This window comes from Pteronotus mesoamericanus, unplaced genomic scaffold (assembly GCF_021234165.1).
Source record: "Pteronotus mesoamericanus isolate MK-2021 breed Mesoamerican mustached bat unplaced genomic scaffold, CSHL_Meso_final contig_116, whole genome shotgun sequence".
NCBI lineage: Eukaryota > Metazoa > Chordata > Mammalia > Chiroptera > Mormoopidae > Pteronotus > Pteronotus mesoamericanus.
The window spans coordinates 7632804-7650557 of record NW_026555027.1 but is presented as its reverse complement, the minus strand read 5'-3'; the positions used below and the strand labels follow the sequence as shown (position 1 = coordinate 7650557).

General features: G+C 52.8%; 1 protein-coding gene across 3 annotated transcripts in view; it reads right to left on the bottom strand.

Annotated features, from left to right (window-relative positions):
• Positions 1-17754, bottom strand: part of MX2 (MX dynamin like GTPase 2) — a 31948-nt gene that overhangs the window by 12625 nt on the left and 1569 nt on the right. For 2 of the 3 annotated variants that reach the window (XM_054578528.1, XM_054578537.1), the window contains exons 2-8: positions 16967-17099; positions 11169-11488; positions 10420-10612; positions 8963-9103; positions 4559-4713; positions 1888-2026; positions 186-384 (exon numbers count right to left, since the gene is read on the bottom strand). In XM_054578528.1, the coding sequence (XP_054434503.1) occupies positions 186-384; positions 1888-2026; positions 4559-4713; positions 8963-9103; positions 10420-10612; positions 11169-11417 (1076 nt within the window). In that variant the 5' untranslated portion in view covers positions 11418-11488; positions 16967-17099. Of the gene's footprint in view, positions 1-185; positions 385-1887; positions 2027-4558; positions 4714-8962; positions 9104-10419; positions 10613-11168; positions 11489-16966; positions 17100-17470; positions 17533-17754 lie in introns of those variants that run through there. The other variant, XM_054578545.1, reaches the window with a different exon arrangement.

Here is a 17754-nt window from a genome sequence, read left to right as displayed (position 1 = left end):
CGGAGCCCACAAAACCATGATTTATTTAAATAAGCCAATGAATTTAACACTAAAATAAAGACAAGAATACGTTCTGCTACTCCATATGGTTTTTATACGCAATTGGGTTCTTACTCTGGCCAATTCTGGTAGGTGGGGCTGACTTCCACAGAGTCCAATTCGAGGGCTGCCCTGCAGAACCTCACCTGAAATACGTATGTGACTGAAAGAACGTCATCTCTCTCTTGGTGGCCTCTGCCAAGCTCAGGTTCTCTGTGATGTCCTGCTGGCCCCGGCACTTCACGATCATGTAGCCCTTCTTGAGACTATACGTGAGGTTCTGCACCACATTCAAGACATTTTTTTCAGCGCCCTTGTCCACTAGGTCTGGTTTGGTCAGGATCCCTGGAAGATGATTGAAGAAGGACACAGAAAGGTCAGTTCTCTTCTCAAATACATTTGAACCCTGCGGGGCTATGGGATCCTTTCTTGGCCAGGACCAACAAAGTCTTCTGCAGCCTTATGGCCCCGTGTCTGGCAGCCATTCATTCATTCATTCGTTCATTCCATCGTCACCCCTCATATTCGCTCCGCCCCCCGACTCAGCTCACTAACTGCCCTGTGCCACTTCCTCACCAAAGGTTTGTGGGGCGCCCGCTGTGTGCCTGCGCTCGGGCGCTGGCATCATCCCAACTGATCAGCGCCATAGCCATGTTTTTAGGAAGCTTTCCCAGCACTTGAACAGTTGAATTTCTCTCTCTGTTTTCTTACCCTTAGGTGTTATTTAAGAGCACATAGCCTATACTCACAGACCTCCATGTTACTAGCAGACCAAGGCATCTCTGAACCTACGTTTGCACCTTCCATTGAGAGGACAGATAACAGCCAGGAATGCCCTTCCCTGGAACCAGCAATCATCCACTGAAGCCTAGATCATGGTACTTTATTCTGAGAAAAAGGAATAAGGTAACAAAAATGGAAGCTTGTCATGAGAATTCCCCCAACCTGGGGAGACAGGGCCCGCTCATACTGTGCCTTAATTTGAAGCAGAGGTCTTGTCATGCCTCCATCTACAGAATTAGCCCATAAGCATCACTTAAGGATCCAACCACTGAGCCCCAGAAGCCCCGGGGAGAGCTCTTGTGGTGGTTTGCGACACCTTATTGCTGAATCCAGCTCAGCACAGCGCCCCTAGTGGCAGGTGCACTGACAGCAATTTTTAGATGCTTTAATTTTTTTTTCTCTTTTATTTATTCCTGAATACATTATACATACATATCAACTGAACAAATGCTCATTAAGCAGCCTACTGTCAGTGTCGAGGAGGCAGCAGTTAAGACTGCAAAGTCTCTGACTCCATCTTCTAGTGGGAAAAAGCCAAATAATTTCATCTAACATGCCAGAAAAAAAAGTATCTAATATTGGTAAGTGCTATGCAGGGAATTAAAATAAAAGCAAAGACATGGCTACAGGCAGGCTGGACATACAGGTTGAGGCTGGATGGACAGAGAGGGCCTCTGAATGAGAGGATGGAGACAGCCCTGTGGACGGAGAAAGAACGTTCCAGGTCATTTTAACTAACTGTACAGTTTAGTGGCACTGAGCACAGTCACAGAGCTGTGCAGCCACCGCCACCCAGGATGGTTCATGGATGCAAATGAAGGATGAGAAGAAGGAGAGTGAAAAACCAAATTCCATCCACTCATCTAACCCTGACTGTGCGTGAAGATGACCCATCCATGCCGCGCGGACGCTGCCTGAGCCCACGGAGCTTCTGTTGGAACTGCACTTGGATCTAATGCAGGATGTGGGCGTCTCTAACAGCAGACCTCATTCCAGGACCTTCTCCACATGTGAGGACTTCCCCCTCCCCCTCCGTCTCCTGGAAGCTTGATTCTTTCCTCTCACCTATGGTCCTGTCTCCCTCGGGATCCACCTCCTGAGCCATGCTGAGCGCCTCTGTGGTGGCGATATCCACATTACAGGGGATCACCACCAGGTTGATGGTCTCTTGCCTCTGGATATACTTCTTGATGAGTGCTTTGACCTGAAGCCAAAGAATCACACAAAGGAAGAACACATCTCTGGTCACCCAACACACAGCGAGACTTCCCCATCATTACGAAAAGCAAGGTCGTCCCAGAGCATGACCCAGTTTTCACATTTCTGAGCTGTGGCTTGGCCTGTCCCCTTTCTTTGGACTTTCCACCCTACCAGCCCTTATGGCGTTCTCTGTTGATTCCCTACTTATTCCTCAAAGCCCATTGTTGGTACTGCTTCTCTCTCCTGAAGACTCTGATTCTCATAGCCAGAGGAAAGCTCTCTTTCCTCTCCAGATCTCTTCTGGGAGGTTTCTGAGATTATTGTTAATCTATTAGCATGATTTGTTTTATGTGCTGTGCCTGCCCCAGAAGCCCAGGGGTGACCGTGTGGTAATTTGTGGCACCTTATTGCAGAATCCAGCTCAGCACAGCGCCCGTAGTGGTAGCTGCTCAGTGTCCACTCATAGCCGGCAACATCTGATAGCAACATCTTTACATGTTTATGCTTAATATTAATGACTTTTCTGCAGCTCGTTTTTGGAAAGAGCCTCACTCATTCTAATGAGAGAAATACAATAACATTTCTTAGAATTTGTAGGCAAAAGGGAGATGTGGGCAACATAAGCTTTAAAATGACAAATTTCAATAACATCTCCCCCATGAATGATACAAATAACCATGGAAAAGGCTGGCACCTTAGTACATGTTTCTTTAAGTTTGGTACAATGTATACATAGTTTTGCTCATACAATGCCCTACCTAATTATTTTAATTAGCCACAAAATAGGAAAATTCCATCACAGAAGCACAGACTAGCATCATGCAAACAATTAAGCTCTGGGGTGAAATAAAAATGACATTTGTATTTATTGTATTTCTCTCATTTGAATGAGTTCTATTTATAAGCAGGCCCAGTTTAGTCTTGGCCATGGAAGAATTTAACTGAATAAAGTTATGATCAACCTTTATCAGTGAGCTGTAAAATTAACTGCCCTTAAGTCGAAAGTTTTCTTGTTGGTGCCTCTTCCCTCTGCCATACCCGTGCGACAGTCGGGCTGACCTCTGCAAGTGAGCAGGCCCCAAATCCAGGATTCTCTGCCTCAGCTCTATCAACAGTATTAATAAATCTGTTGATACACCATGACGTATATGGCTGCATCTCTGGTTTCTACCCACTGGATGCTGTAGCAACCCGAGTTTCCCAAGCTGTGACAACCGAAAATGCCTCAGACGTTGCCAATGTCCCTAGGAGTGACATAGACTTGGGTTGGGAAACTCTGTGGGACACACTCTCCTTTGTGTACATTTTGACAGGCTCTTGGGGCGTGATAACCACTCCCCACAATGTCTGCTTAGAGAGAGAAGCCCCCAGAGAGAACACCTATTCATGCAACAGATGGTTATCGGGTGCCCACCAGGTACTGAGCCGAGTCTAGGATCTAGAGATTCAGCATGGACTGCACAGGCAACCCCCCGACGGCTGACACCCCAGGAGGGAATACGGGCCAAGAACACGCCATAAGGAGGGTAAGTGAATTCAGAAGGGCCAGGTGCAGGGTATCAGACACCAGGAAGGGCATCCTGATAAGGTAGCATTTGAGCAGAGCCCTGAAGGAAATGAGAAGGTGCCATGTGGAAGCCTGGGTGGGGAGAGCATGTCAGGGAGAGAAAAGGGCAGGTGCAGACATAGAGGGGCAGGGTGGGCTGGAGCGCCCAAGGACAGGCCTTGCCCGAAGACCAGGTGTGACTCAGGCATCCCAGTAAGACTGTGCCCTTAAGTAATTTTAAGTGGAAGGGCCTTGGGAGAAGAGGCAACAGGCATAGTAGCTCCTGGTCTATTCTAGGGCTGTCTTCCCTCCCCACTGGGCCGGCCTTGCTCCCCGGCTAGAGATCACAGGCCACGCTCTGATTATTTTATGTAGGGTTAATTTTTTTTAAAAATCGTTGCTAAAATTGGCAGATTTTATGTGAAAATCCAAAATTCTAGCTGCCGCTTTGTCTTTTTGAAAAATCCTCACCCAAGGATACATGTACTGATTTTAGAGAGAAAGGAAGGCAGGGAGAGAACCATCAGTGTAAGAGAGAAATATGGATTGGTTGCCTCCTGCATGTGCCCCAAATGGAAATCAAACCCTCAACCTAGGTATGTGCCCTGATGGGAAGCCAAACCTGCACAAACTTTTGGTTTATGGGAAGATGCTCTAACCAGCTGAACCATCCAGCCACGGCAAATTTCTGGATTCTTTTGACTTTCAAGACAGTTGGTAACACTGGGCTGATATTGTCATGGGTTAGGCAGGGTGTGGGCTGTCCCATGCACCCCCAGTCCAATCACGTCACCTTCCCTTGACCTGCCAGGCTCTCTCTCATCAGATCTGGAATATGAGACTCAGGCCCAGGGGGTCTTATCCCAATCTCCTCCCCAACCACTTAAAACGAGGGCTGGAAAGGCACACCAGACCCCTGGGATGGCCGGCAGAGATCTCAAAGTCACCCCAGCTTCCACCTGGCCCATCCCCAAGCTCCAGAAGGCTCACCTGCTGCCCAATGTCTGGGGGCTGGTCCCCTACAGGCAACCTGGTGATGCCGGGAAGATCGATGAGCGTCAAATCTGGGACGTCCGTGGAGGAGATCTCCAGACTGATGAGCTCGTGGCTAATGCCAACTCCGCTCCCAGCCACGATGTTTTGGGCTGTGGAGGCCAAGAGAGGAGAAACCCAGAGTCCAAATTAACGACCCATCTGAAAAAAAGCAGTTGTCCCTGAAGGTGATAGTTTATATTTGGAATACAGAAGCTTCCGGGAGGCCCTGGTGCTGAGAAAACATTTCCCAGAAACCTGCGGAGCGATCCGGGGCCACCAAGGTGGCTGTGTATACAGGGGTAGCATAGGCAGGCACTCTCAAAAATTCTAGAGGAAAACATACCAATTTGTTCACATTGAAACTGCAGAGGCGGTTCCGTTCTTTTTCTTTATGTCTTTAAATATTTTTCACTGGGTATGGCAATAACTTTAAAATCTGTCAAGAAATTCTTCAACAACCCTCCCCCTGAAAGGGGGAGCCCCGAGTGAGGGCTGGATAGAGGGACTTATGTCTGCAGAATAGAAGTGAGTGAAGCAACAGCATGACAAGGTCATAGAAGACACCATGGCTTACTCCTCCTTTCTCCTGGACGCTCCCCTCTGGGTGGGGGCTAACTGCCCAGTCAGGAGGACGCCAAGTACCTACACAGAGGTCCACAGTCATGGGGGACCAAGGCAACTTTGCCAGCAGCCAGCAAGAAACAACAGTGGCTTCCTCTTAAAGGCCGCATGAGAGCGAGTTCAAGGACCCTGGCGACCCTCCTGATAATATGGCCCCACCCAATATCGCAACTGCAGCCGACAGGGGGCGCTGGGCCAGAGCCGCAGGGCCGACGCGTCTCATTCCCGACTCTCAGACACTGCGCGAGAGAAGAAATGTTTGTGTTTTAAGCTGCGAAATTTTGGTGTAATTTGTTATGTAGCAATAGAAAACTAATAGAAGTATGAATGACTTACATGGCCAGAAAAACAGATGTACACATAAATATATAGTATGTGTGTATGTTCTAGGACAGTATTAGTGTCTTCTGTCTGTTTGTATCTGCCCAATTCTTTTAACACACACATGTAAATGCGTGCAAATACATATATACATACACTCACACATAAATGTATACACTAACACAGAAACACGTGACAAACACTACACACGAAATTCCCCTGCTAGGTGTGTTCCCGGCAGTGTAGATACCCTTCCAATCCAGGATGCTTCATGCAAAGCCTCCTTCTGTCTGTTGGTAACGAGAGCTCATCTAGTCACCAATGGTCCGTCTGGAGCTAAGCAGACACCCAAGAGGGGACATTCTCCCAAAGTCCACTGCTAGCCACCCCAGAACCTGCTGCAAGAACCGCGAGGAAACTCCAGGATGCAGGACACCTTGGCTAAACAAGATCACCTAACCAAATGTGGTACATTTATAATAGTTATTGTCACTGTTTAATAGCATTTGCTGTTTATCCTGGGTCATGAAATAGCAGTAATCCTACAGTGCTGTCCTTTGGGGGTTAAGAGGTATTAAAAGAAGGAAAAGGAAAAGGAAGTAGTCCTGTGAAGAAGGGAAGAAAAGTTATTTCTTCTCTTGTATTCTATCTGAAAAAAGATTATTTGCTTTAGGAGTTTTAAAAGACTTCTTGAGAACTATATACAATTTATTACATACTTCACATATACCCCAAACTACACATTTATAATACATACTGAGTTGGTTATGATTATTTTACCCTGAGCCCTTTAAATCATGTATCCGGTCCTGCTCTGATCACGGTTTCTCAGAACATAAATGCAAGGGATAGACACACCAGCGGTCTGGTTACCACCTGGATTCTGACTCAGCCAGTCTGGGCCGAGATCCTGCAGTTCCAAAAAGCTCCAGGTGATGTCGCTGCTACAGCCCAGGACCCACACTGGGAAACCAGGAGCTAGAGAACCTTTAAACGTCTAGAAATCAGTGGGAGCCTAGGATAGTCTAGGTGCAGGGAGGACACATAGAACATGCACGCCAAGGACAAGACAAGGACACAGAGGTCACTGGTCACCAGCTCAGGGAAAGCATGACAGCGTGAGGAGACGCTCCCTACAACTCCCCAGTTCCTTGCCTGGTCCTGGAGGGTATGTGTCCTCAACACCTCCCACCTTCCTTCCCCTCTCAGAATGTGCCTTTGCATCCTCCCTGGAGCAGAAAGCGGATCTTGGAACGTCCTTCTCTGCTGGTCACTGAGTCCACCATTGCAACACACTAAACTCTCTGGGCGTATGCTGTGTTTGTGGCCAATTCTTCCTGACAGGGGCTTTGGGTCTGAGAAGGTCCATCCTGATGGACTCCAAAGTTGGAGGTACAGGTGCCCTGGGAAGCCTGGGCGGCTGTGACCTCCAGGGGGTGCTACCCCGGGATCAATGAACAGGCTCTCTCCACGTGGATGGCTGGGCCTCAGCTGGCGGGAGACATGCTGGCGCCTTTCCGGACACAGCAGTGAAATCCGCGGGTGGTCCCACGTTTCGCCTGCATCCAGGCCCTGATCCGGGAATCTCAGGAGCCGCTTAAGCCGCAATGCCATTTCATTGCTAATCCTGTAGAGAGGGAACCAGGGGCAGGTGGGACACCAGGGCTGCACCTTCGTATACTTTTCCTGCCTCAGTTATTATTTCGTAGTCACTACTTAAGATACAATTTTCGTAGCTTCGTATGAAGTGTAACATATGTACAGAAAAGAACTCCTTGTCTTAAATGTGAGGCTCAATGCGTTTCATGAGCTGAATACACAGGGGTAACTGACATCCAGACTGAGAAATAGAACATGGCTGGCCCCCAGAAAACCTCCTGCTCCCGCCGCCGGTCATTAGTCCCCACCGAGAGCGACCGCTATCCAGACAACTACCAGCATCCATTCCTTTTGCCCATTTTTGAACTACATATGTGGTTGAGCTAAATGAATTTGCTAATATGGGACCATTTTCGATTTGAGAACGACAATTTCATGGGGTCCCACCTCATTAAGAATGGAATCGTAAGTCATGTGCTCCCTTGTGCCTGGCTTCTTTCACTCAACATTACACTTGTAAGACTCGCACATCGGTGCTTGTAGCGGAGGGCGCGTGCATCAACACCTCGAACCAGTCCACTGCGCTGGGCCTCTGGGTGGCTCCCAGCCTGCGGCCGTCACGGGACGGCTGCCGTGAGCATCCGAGAACCTGGCTTTTGGGGCCCATTCTGGCTGGGTGATACTCAGGAGTGGAGTATCAGTGCGTCCTGGGGTGCACAACTCCAGCCCTTGCCGCTGTTGCCAGTTTCCTAAGTGGCTGCACAAACTTACACTCTCACCGGCAACAGAGGGGGGTTCCGGATGCTGTTCCACAGATGCCCCAGCGATGGCTTGCTTACCATGCGCTCTCACACAAAACCGTCACCCAGCATGCACCTGTGCGCGCGGAGCTCTGCCGTGCGGTGAGCGCCCAGCCCTCCTGGTCATGCCCGTGGACCTCAGGAGAGGCCTCAACAAACACTGCAGGTTGTGAGGATGTCAGGCAGCCCCGGGACCGCTGTTGCGGGCATAGCCTGCCAAGGCGCTTCCGTAATTTCAAACTAGGAGACTTGCCAACTGAGGGTCCCAACAGCTTCTGTATTTAGGGGTAAACACTAGGATTGGGGCCAGGACCTCTCCATTTTGGAAAGGATCCCTCCGGTGAACCTAAAGATACGGGGTTCTCCAAGAGCCCAGCCCAGGAAGTCATGGAAAGGCCTCCTCCTCAAGTACTGAGTTCTCTGTTTCCTGATAGGAAAAGCCCATCTTCCTGGAACGGAGGCGGTGCTGGCAGACATTCTTATTATGATCAATGTCCCTTCTGCCTGCCTGGCTGAGGTCAGAGTGAGAGCAGGGAAGGAGGAGCCGCGCAGGGGCGCCGGCAGGCTCCGTGTCGGGGCGGGCGGTGATCACTGGGGCCCCTCTCAGGGGGTGCAGAAATGGGCGCCAGGAGCACAGGGGCCCTTTTTATCACTCTGTCCTTACCTGAAACTAGTCTCAAGCTTTGGTAAACTTTGGTCAAAGAGCAGGGGATGGCTGGGCTTCCGGGAGTGACGGGTGGCTGGGGTCCCTGTTGGGGAAGCTGCATGGAGACCGGGTCCCTGGCCAGCCAGCCGGGTGTTAGGTTAGAGCAGCGACTCAGGCCGGCGGCGATGAGGACAGCAGGTGAGGACAGCCGGGGTGCAAGGTGGGGTCCCGCGGGGGACGCTTCCCAAGGGGCGAGGGGAGACAGAGACCCAAGGAAAGAATAGGAATTAGGTGGAGGGAGGGGACAGTGTGAGAAGCAGGGGCACCGGCCGGGAGGCGCCTGGAAGGGAGGAGGGGAGTGCGGCGACCCACCTCTCACTATTTCCCTCTCCACCTGGGAGGGCTGTTGAAGCTGGAGCTCCACATTCTGGTAGCTGATCTTCCCCTTCCACGAGGTCTCCCTGGAGAACTGCTTTTTCATCTTGAGCACCAGGGGACACCTGGTTACGATTCCTGAGAGAGAGAGAAAGTGTTCCAAACACCCTAAGTTTTCTTTAAAAACAAATGTCAAAGGTGCCCTTCGCTCCCACACCTCAGGAGCTGGCCCAGTATCCCCAGAGGCCTCGCCTGACATTCCTGTCCCTGTCTAGGGGCTGATCCAGATGCCCCCACTCAATACTGGACCCTAGGAACACCTTGGGCGTTGGCCTCGGGACCCGCATTTGCCCAGGTGGCAGCCCAGGAAGGGGACAGAGGGATGCAGTGAGATCCACTGGGTGACGATGGTCACCCAACCCTCCCTAGGGAGGAGCTGGAGGGTAGGGTCCAAGGAACTTCTGAGAGCGCAGTTTGTGGGGGCATGGGGTGAGGAGGGAGCCCCCCACCCCCACCCCGCTGCAGCGGGAGCTCAGAAAGGCTGGAACTGCCCTGAGCATCTTGGGGCTGAGTGCCTGCAGCATGAATGAGCACCATCCCGTAGGGAGAATGTCTCACCCAGCTGGGGGCCGTGCCTGGGGTCACATGCCTGCCACTAGCATCCAGGCTGTCCCTGTCACTCATCTCCCCCAAAATGCTGAACCCAGGGCAGAGAGGAGTCCCTGCCCCTGGCTCCCACTCTCAAGCACCAGGCGCCTGGCTAACGGGGACCTCCCTGCAGCCCCTGCAGACAAGGACCAGGCTGCCTGTGGCCGGAGGGAGCACAGGCTGAGCGCCTGATGGGCAGACTTGCGGGAGGCTGTGCAGCTCTCTGGTATCCCCACGCTCTCCTCTGGGCCGGGAGACAGCCCTGGCAGAGTGGGGGGCATCTGTGCCTCCTAGCCCCGCGTCTGGTTGGGTTAGGCCCCGGGCAGGGCTGACAGGAGACAGGAGGCAGGGGGGCCCAGGCTGGACCTTGTTCCCCACTGTGAGGACACTGTCTTTCTCCTGCTTTTTTTCCTTGCTAATTATTTTATGAAATTGTACAACAGCTCCTTTATATTGTTTAAATCAAAACATGGGTCCTATCACACCCGATCCTGGCTAATAGCTTCTTAAAACGTTGAGAAAAATTCTTCGGAAGGACTTCGCACGTCACCCAAAACTTACAAATTCAATGCGATCCGGGAAGAAATCTCTAGGGAGGAGGAACATTGGCTGACTGAGGGCCGGCCATGGCTCTGGCCATGTGAGAGTGGACTTGGAGAACTCGGGGCAGCGTGGGCCGCCCAGGCCTCCGCCCAGGCTGTGGGCTCCAGACCCTCCCGGGGGGCCTCCCTGGCAGCCTGGCTGATACCACTGGTGCCCTGCGGACGGGCGCTTTGGGGCCCATGGGCGGCGGGCGGGCTGCTCACCGCTGCCTCTGGGGAGGGCGATGCCCGACAGAGCCTCCAGCACAGAGCTCTTGCCCGAGCTCTGGTCCCCGATGACTGCGATGGCAGGCAGGGCCAGGTCCTGCTCCACGCCCAGGGCCCGCAGGGAGTCGATGAGGTCGATGCAGGGGCGCACTTTCATCTCATACTGGTTGCACAGGGTGGTCTCGGGCCCCTGGAAGAGGCAGAACAGATTTCACACTCTTGGCCTCTGATAAGGCCCCACTGCTGTGGGGACTGCTGTAGAGCTGGGTATCTGCTGATGTTGGGCCGTGGGCAGCGGCGGGGATGGGGGTGGGGAGGTGGATCTAGGTGGGGCTCCGGGGAGAGCCCCCTGTCTGGTTCCTATTGAGGCTGTGCTTCCGCTGAGGCAGGGATGCCTGGCGGGGGGAGGAGGTGCCTGACTGAGCAGAGAGAAGGTAGCAGGAGGTGGGAACTCCCGGCCAGAGGCAGGCACTGGGCCCGGGGGCTGCAGAGCCGGGGAAGTGTTGGCAATAGTGACGGTGCCAGGAGCAGCTGGAGGAAAATCTCCTGGAAGGAGACCCCCCAAACATGAAACAGAAGCCCCTAGACTCACTTCAAGGAAGGTAATCGCTGCCCCCGAGGCTGGGTATGACTGTGGTATTTGTGGGCGCGTGTCTGGAGGAACGGGGGGGAACCAACTGTGACGTGGCAGGTAGCGGGCTAGTGGCTAGAATGCTTCCTTCCTGAACGTCCTCCTTCTGACTCACCTTTGTCCCTTGTTGGCTCTTATTTTCTCCTGTGGCCTGAGGGTTCAATGTCATGGAGGTGAAGTTCTTGCTGAGGTGAGCTTGGTCCTTCTCTCCCCCTTGCCTGTTGGGGGGGGACCTCGTTTGTCCCCCTGGGGTACCAAAGTGTGGCTGGAATTTTGGTTGGAAGCTCATTTCTATTTCTGGGTGGTGCTGGGAAGAAAGCTGACTGTGTCCCTGCTGTGGCCAGGACCTGTGGGCTTTTGGCATCAGCTGGTGGCCAGGTGGAGCCAGTGGGTGCGTTCCCTGCTGTTCAGCACCTGTAATCTTCTTGCCAAGCTCTGCAGAGACACAGAATGGGATGGTGGCCCGAAGTCACCAAGCAGTCTCCCCCCGGGCTGCACCTGGCCAGCCCCAGCTCCTGAGGCCCCGGGACAGCCCACCCGCTGTGCAGACACGGGGGAAACCAGGGTCCCAGCACAGGCCCCCTGTCTGCGGGAGGGACTCTGGATGGCAAACAGGCACAGAGAACAAGTGGCCTCTCCATGGGCCCCCAGGGCTTGGGGACGGGGGCCGTGGACTCCACATTTCCACGGGAGAGTGTGGATGTCCCCCCGTTCCTGAGACACCTGTGGCTCAGGATCAAGCAGGAGACCGTCAGGTGCGGAGAGCTGGAGGTAGGTAGCATCTCTCAGGCCCTCACGCCACCATTTGTCACCCGGTGTCGGCCAGACGGCCGGGGAGTCTCGGAGGGGTGAGGGCTGGGGTGTCATTTCTCAGCACCTGTGGCATGTAATCAGGTACAGGCAGCACCTTGAGAAAGAGCTGGTGTATGGAGGGCTCGCCTCACCCGATGCTGCTCCAAGACACTCGTTTTGACAACAGCCCTATGTGTTAGCTGCTTAACTGCATTTTCCTGGTCAAGAAACTGAAGTACAGGAAGCTCCAAGTGTTGGTGAAGTCAGGACTCAGACTCAAGCTGGGTGACTCTTGAGAGGAGCCCTTCCCCCATACCGCGCACGCAACCCCTTCCGTCTAGGAAGACAGATGCAGTAGCTTCAACAGTGTCTCCTCCACCCCCTCAAGTTCATGTCCACCTGGAATCACGAATGTGACTTAATTTAGAAAAAGGGTGTTTGCATATGGGATTAAGGTAAGGCTATAGAAATGACAGTGGGCTCTACATCCAATAAGAGAAAAGCAAGGGGAGGTTTGAGACACCGAGGCCCAGGGGTGGAGGCGATGTGAAGACAGAGGCAGAGGCTGGAGTGATGCGGCCGCAGCCCCAAGGACACCGAGGAGCCACCAGAAGTTAGGAAGGAGCCGTGGGATGGATCCTCCCTCAGAGCCTCCCGAAGAGGCTACCCCTGCAGACACCTTGATCGGGAACTTCTAGCCCCCAGGCTGGGAGACAATCCATTTCTGTTGTTTCACCTGCAGGTTTGAATAATTTGCCACAGCAGCCTCGTGACACTAACGCAGGCGGAGGGACTGGAGTCTCCATGGCCTGCGGCCCATCAGCTGGACTTGGGAAATTCCACTTCTGCTCCGTGTTCAGCTGCAATCCCTCAGCCCCTTCCTGCCTCCCTCCCTCCTGACGTTGAACAGAGGGGCTGACTTACTGGGCCCTGATCTCATTGTGTCAATACCCTTTCTGGAAATTTCTGTGACCTTTTTTCAGGAAAAAGTCCCTAAAAAGTGTGGCCCCAAAGGATTTTTCTGTATTTATAGCATCTCTTCCCTGAATGCTGGGCTGAAATTTTCCCTTTCCTTGAAAAAGATGTGCACATGCACGGCTTTGTTTGTGTCATGACTTACTGAGAAAAAGGCATCATTCATTCATTCGTTCGTTCACTCATTCATTCAAGAAATACTCATTGAGGATTGTTACGGGCTGAATTGTGTGCGCCCCCTCCCCACCATTGAGATGTTGAAGTCCTAACCTCCGGTGCCTCAGAGTGGGCCTTTATAGGAGATGGGCCTTTAAAGGGGTGAAAAAAAGGTAAAAATGAGGCCCTTAGGTCAGTCCCTAATCCCATATCATTGGTGTCCTTATGAGGAGAGGAGATGGGGACACGGGGTGGGGGTGGGGGACACAGCTGTCTACATGCCACGGAGGGAGGCCTCAGAAGGACCTATCCTGCCCACGGCTTGACCTCAGGCCTCTGTTGTCCAGACTGTGAGGAATACACGTCTGCCGTTTACCTGCCCTTGCCTGGGGCACTTGGTGAGGACCCCCTCAGGAAACCAATTCAAGGGCCTGGTCCGTGCAAGGCACTCTAGGCAAGGGGCAGCAAAAACCAAGCCTCTTCTGGCATATCCATTCCAGCAGGGAGGCCCGAAATAAACAAGCCAAACAGCAAAGGACTCTGAGTTCTGGGAGGAGCCTTCCTGGCAGAGGCTAGAGTGTTGGGGACCGGAGAATGCCATGTTGTGCTCCGTGGGGAGGATGTGGCTTGTGGATGCGTTCCCCCTGCGGAACTCTCATGTGACTGAAGGTAGAACAGGTCTTAGTTCGTATTTTGTAGCCTTCTTTGAATGCATGTCCTAGCCCTTCAAAATCACGGGAACACCAAAATTCAGCTGACAAAATTCTTCTACTCTGTTCTATGATCCTCATGGATTAAAACAGGCGTGGTCCCTCTTTCCAGCCCACACCGCCTCGCCACGGGTCTGTGTCACCCACGAGAGCCCAAATAAACCCCGCACTTGGAACTTGCCTAGCCTAGGGCGCTCCTTCACTGAGGCTGCCGTAGCCAAGCGCCAAGACCGGGGGCTTCCCCAGTGGGAATTTGTTCTCTCCCAGTCCTGGAGGCTGGGAGTCCAAGATCAAGATGTGGACAGGGTTGCTTCCGTCTGAGGCTGTGAGGGAGAATCTGCTCCAGGCCTCCGTCCTTGGCTTGTGGGTGGCTAGTCTTCTCCCTGTGTCTCTGCATTGCCTCCAGGAGGGGGGTCAGGCCAAAGTCCCAGGGGCTTAGGACTTGCTGAGCTCTTCTGTGTCCTCCTGGAGGGCCCCAGGCAGCAGCGTGCACTCTGCACCCCTCAGTTACATCATCCCGAATTTTCCTGCAGGTGCGCAGGGGAGTTCAGACAAATTAAGCAATTGGGGTACCGCCCCCTGCTGGAAGTTCATAGCCATGGCATACCCACGGACGATATTTCACTTTGATAGCGAGGAAACAGTGAAACTATTCCGATTTTGGAACCACGTGGCAGAGTGCCACCGGTGACAGGTGGATTGTGGAAACGCCCCCAGAAGGCCAGCCCCTCCCCCTCGAGCTGCTTCCTTCGGGCTGTTTCAAGCTTCCCACACTGGCGTCACTGCGCCTGCAAGGAGTCACGGTGGGGCCGACAGGCCTGGATCTCAGTGCCCTGCACCCATTCCCAGGCCTGCCTGGCCTCCGGGACGCACACTGGCCGGCTCTGCTGGCGAGGCCGCGCTGCAGGGAGGAGAGGGCTGCCGTTAACTCGAAACATACTTCTCTGGGCCTGGCATCTTGGGCTAAATCTGCGTGATCCCTCAGGTGGGTCTGTGGGGGTCCTTTGCCTCCTTTCCTACTAATGAGGAGTTAGTTTCTCCTAAAAACAGAATACCACAGCAGTCTCGTTCACTGAGATTTCATCATCGTCTCCAGGAAAGAGAGATGCAAGTGAAATTGATTGATTAATCATTGACCCAAATCTAAACTTTCCTTCTGCTTAACCTCACCGTTCTTTGTGAAGGGCAGGGAACAGCTAGCTGTCTGACTGTCCTGGGAAATCTGCCAGAATTGCTCACTTGTCATGGGTGACCAGGTGGCCTGGATTTCTTCCTCTTGCGGGTGGCATGACCCAAAGGGTCCACACAGCACCTGGAGATATTTTCCCCAAACAATGCCAAGGATGGATGGCAGAGGCCAGAGGCTGGATGAGACAAGAAGGGTTCTAGGAAGAGTCTCGGAAGGAATCAACTCTGCCAAAACCTTGACCTTGGACACCAGCCTCCAAACCCGGGAAGAATAAGTTTCTGCCGTTTATGCCCCCGAGTTGCGGCATTTTGTTACTGCAGCCCCAGGACACTAATCCTCCATGACTTACGTCCAGTCTGTCCCCCCAGATGCCACCGTTTGCTGGGAACACTGGGCATCAATGTTTCCAAGTAAAACTCGGAAGGCCTACTAAGTTAACACGTGTTACAACAGGGCATCAGCGAGTGCTGGAAATCAGCAACTTGTCCCCGTAGGAGGGTGGCCCTGTGCCACCACCGTCACCAAAGGGCTCCCGAAGCCCTGATAACAGGCTCTGAGTCTGACCCAATCCCCATGTGTTTTTCCCCCATGGCCCCAAGGCGGTCTGCCTGGAGACGACACTAGACTCCCCAGGACCGTGCCGGCCCATGCCCCAGCCCACCGCTGCAGGTGCCAAGGGCAAGTCCAGGTTGACACCTGTGTTTCTGACCGACTGGCTATAGATCAGAGGTTCCAACGACCCCCTCCTTGGTTTTGAATAATTTGCTACGGCGGCTCACAGAACTCAGAGAAACATTACTTACCAGATCACTGGCTTATAATAAAGGACGTAACAGGAGTGGGCAGACGGAGGAGCATAGAGGGCGAGGGGTGGGGGGAAAGGCGTGGGCCTCTCACACTCTCCCCAGGTCCTGCGCTCTCCCCAAATCCCCATGCGTTCAGCAGTGAGGAAGCTCTCCGAACCCCATCCTTGGGGTTTTTATAGAGGCTTCAAAACAATGGCACGACCGATGAAATCATTGACTACCAGCGACTGATTCAACCTCCAGCGTTGCCGGCAGAGTATTCCCACTCCCCGGAGGGTGGGGGGTGGAGCTGACATTTGTACACTCTAATCACAGGGTTTGTTCCCTGGAGACCAGCTCCAACTCAGTGGCCTCATTAACATAACAAAAGACAACATTCTCTACACTTAGGAAATTCCTAGGGCTTTAAGAGCCCTGAGACAGAACGGGGACACAGGCCAAAAAATATACCATTTTTTTTTTCTATACTGTCTATTTTGTGAACCAAACACCACAATAAGTCTAGTTAACATCCATGCATGGTTACAACAATTTTTTCTTGCGGCAGGGGCAAGGAGGACTTTTAAGCTCTATTCTCTTGGCAACGTTCAAGCACTCAGTACTGTACTATCAGCTATGGGACTCTAACACACACTGCTTGGCGACTATAGTTAACATACTCCTTGTTGTTAAAATCACAGTATCACACAGGTGCAAAACTCTCCCCCCAACCCGGATGCGTGCACCTCAAAGATGCCACAAGGGCTCTAGCCAGGTTCTGGAAGGAGAGCCGTCCTGGGCTTCCAGAGCAGCCCCTCCCTCTCTAGAATGTGTCCTCCGGAGCAAAGCTGGGGTGGGGGGGACGAGGGGAACAGCTCCCACACAAGGGTTGTAGGGCAGCACCAGAAATTTATCTTATGGCCCCTGCTTTCTGGCACTGGCCAGTTTTACCAGGAAATCCTTTGAAAAAGTCATGTCTGGAGTGAAGAGGTGAGGGGATTAAGAAGTACAAGCAGGTAGTTACAGGAATAGCCACGGGATGTAAAGTTCACGGTACAAGAAACAGAGAAGCCAAAGGACGTACAAGCATGACCCGTGGACAAGAACAATAGTTGTGGGGGTTGCCTGAGGGAGGGGGGTGGTGCTGGGTAGAGGGGGAACCAAAGGGAAAAGTCAGGACAACTTAATAGCATAATCAATAAAAAAAAAATTTTTTTTTTAAAGGAAAAGTCGCATCTTTTGTAAGGCAGCCCCCCACCCCACCCCACCCCCAGCCCAGCCCAGCGCAGCCCAGCCCAGCCCTTACCTGTGAGCCGTCAGGACAGCGATCCGGAGATCCGAAAATCACCTCTCTGCTTTCCAGCGCTGCCCTTTTATTTGGTGTGTGAATCACACCACTCCTCACAGACGGCCAGAGAAGCGAAACCAGTGTCCTGACCCTGGAAATGAAACCGAAAGATCAGTGTCTTTCTTCCAAAGAATCCCCCAGGGGTTCTGAGAAAGGAGAAGGGCCGACCCGGGACTGAGGCTGGGGCTCGGGAGCGTAGTCGATAATTTGCATTGCTAACGAGTCTTCGGGGGAGGCTGCCTTTGGTCGCCCTTGGAGAGCCAAGGACTCAGAGCAGCGACATCCCATGGGACTTTTCCATAGTGATGGGAATGTTCTATTCTATACTGTCCAGCGCCAGCCGTAGGAGGCCCCTGAGTCCCTGAAATGTAGCTCGTGCAACCGAGGAGCTGAGGGTTTTACTATTTCTCTCAAATTAATGTAAATAGCCCCTGGGCGTGTGACTCCTGTCCTGGACCTCACCGGGCATGGGCTGTTTACTCAAGTACATGACTTGAAAGTCCTGAGACATTCTGCCTGCTTCATGCCAGAGCCGCACCAGACAGAAGTCACCCTTTGCTGCTTCTCTGTACCCAACGAGGGGAAGTGCACAGATTCCAGTAACACTCGGAGAGTTCTCGCTCAGCTGGGTGGAAAGGGAACAAGGCGGGGCCAGGCTAAACCTCACACATCAGGCTGGGAACGCCGCCTGGATCCTAACTCTATTCCTAGCTCTGCCCTGAGCCTGTGTGATCCTCTGGTCTTCA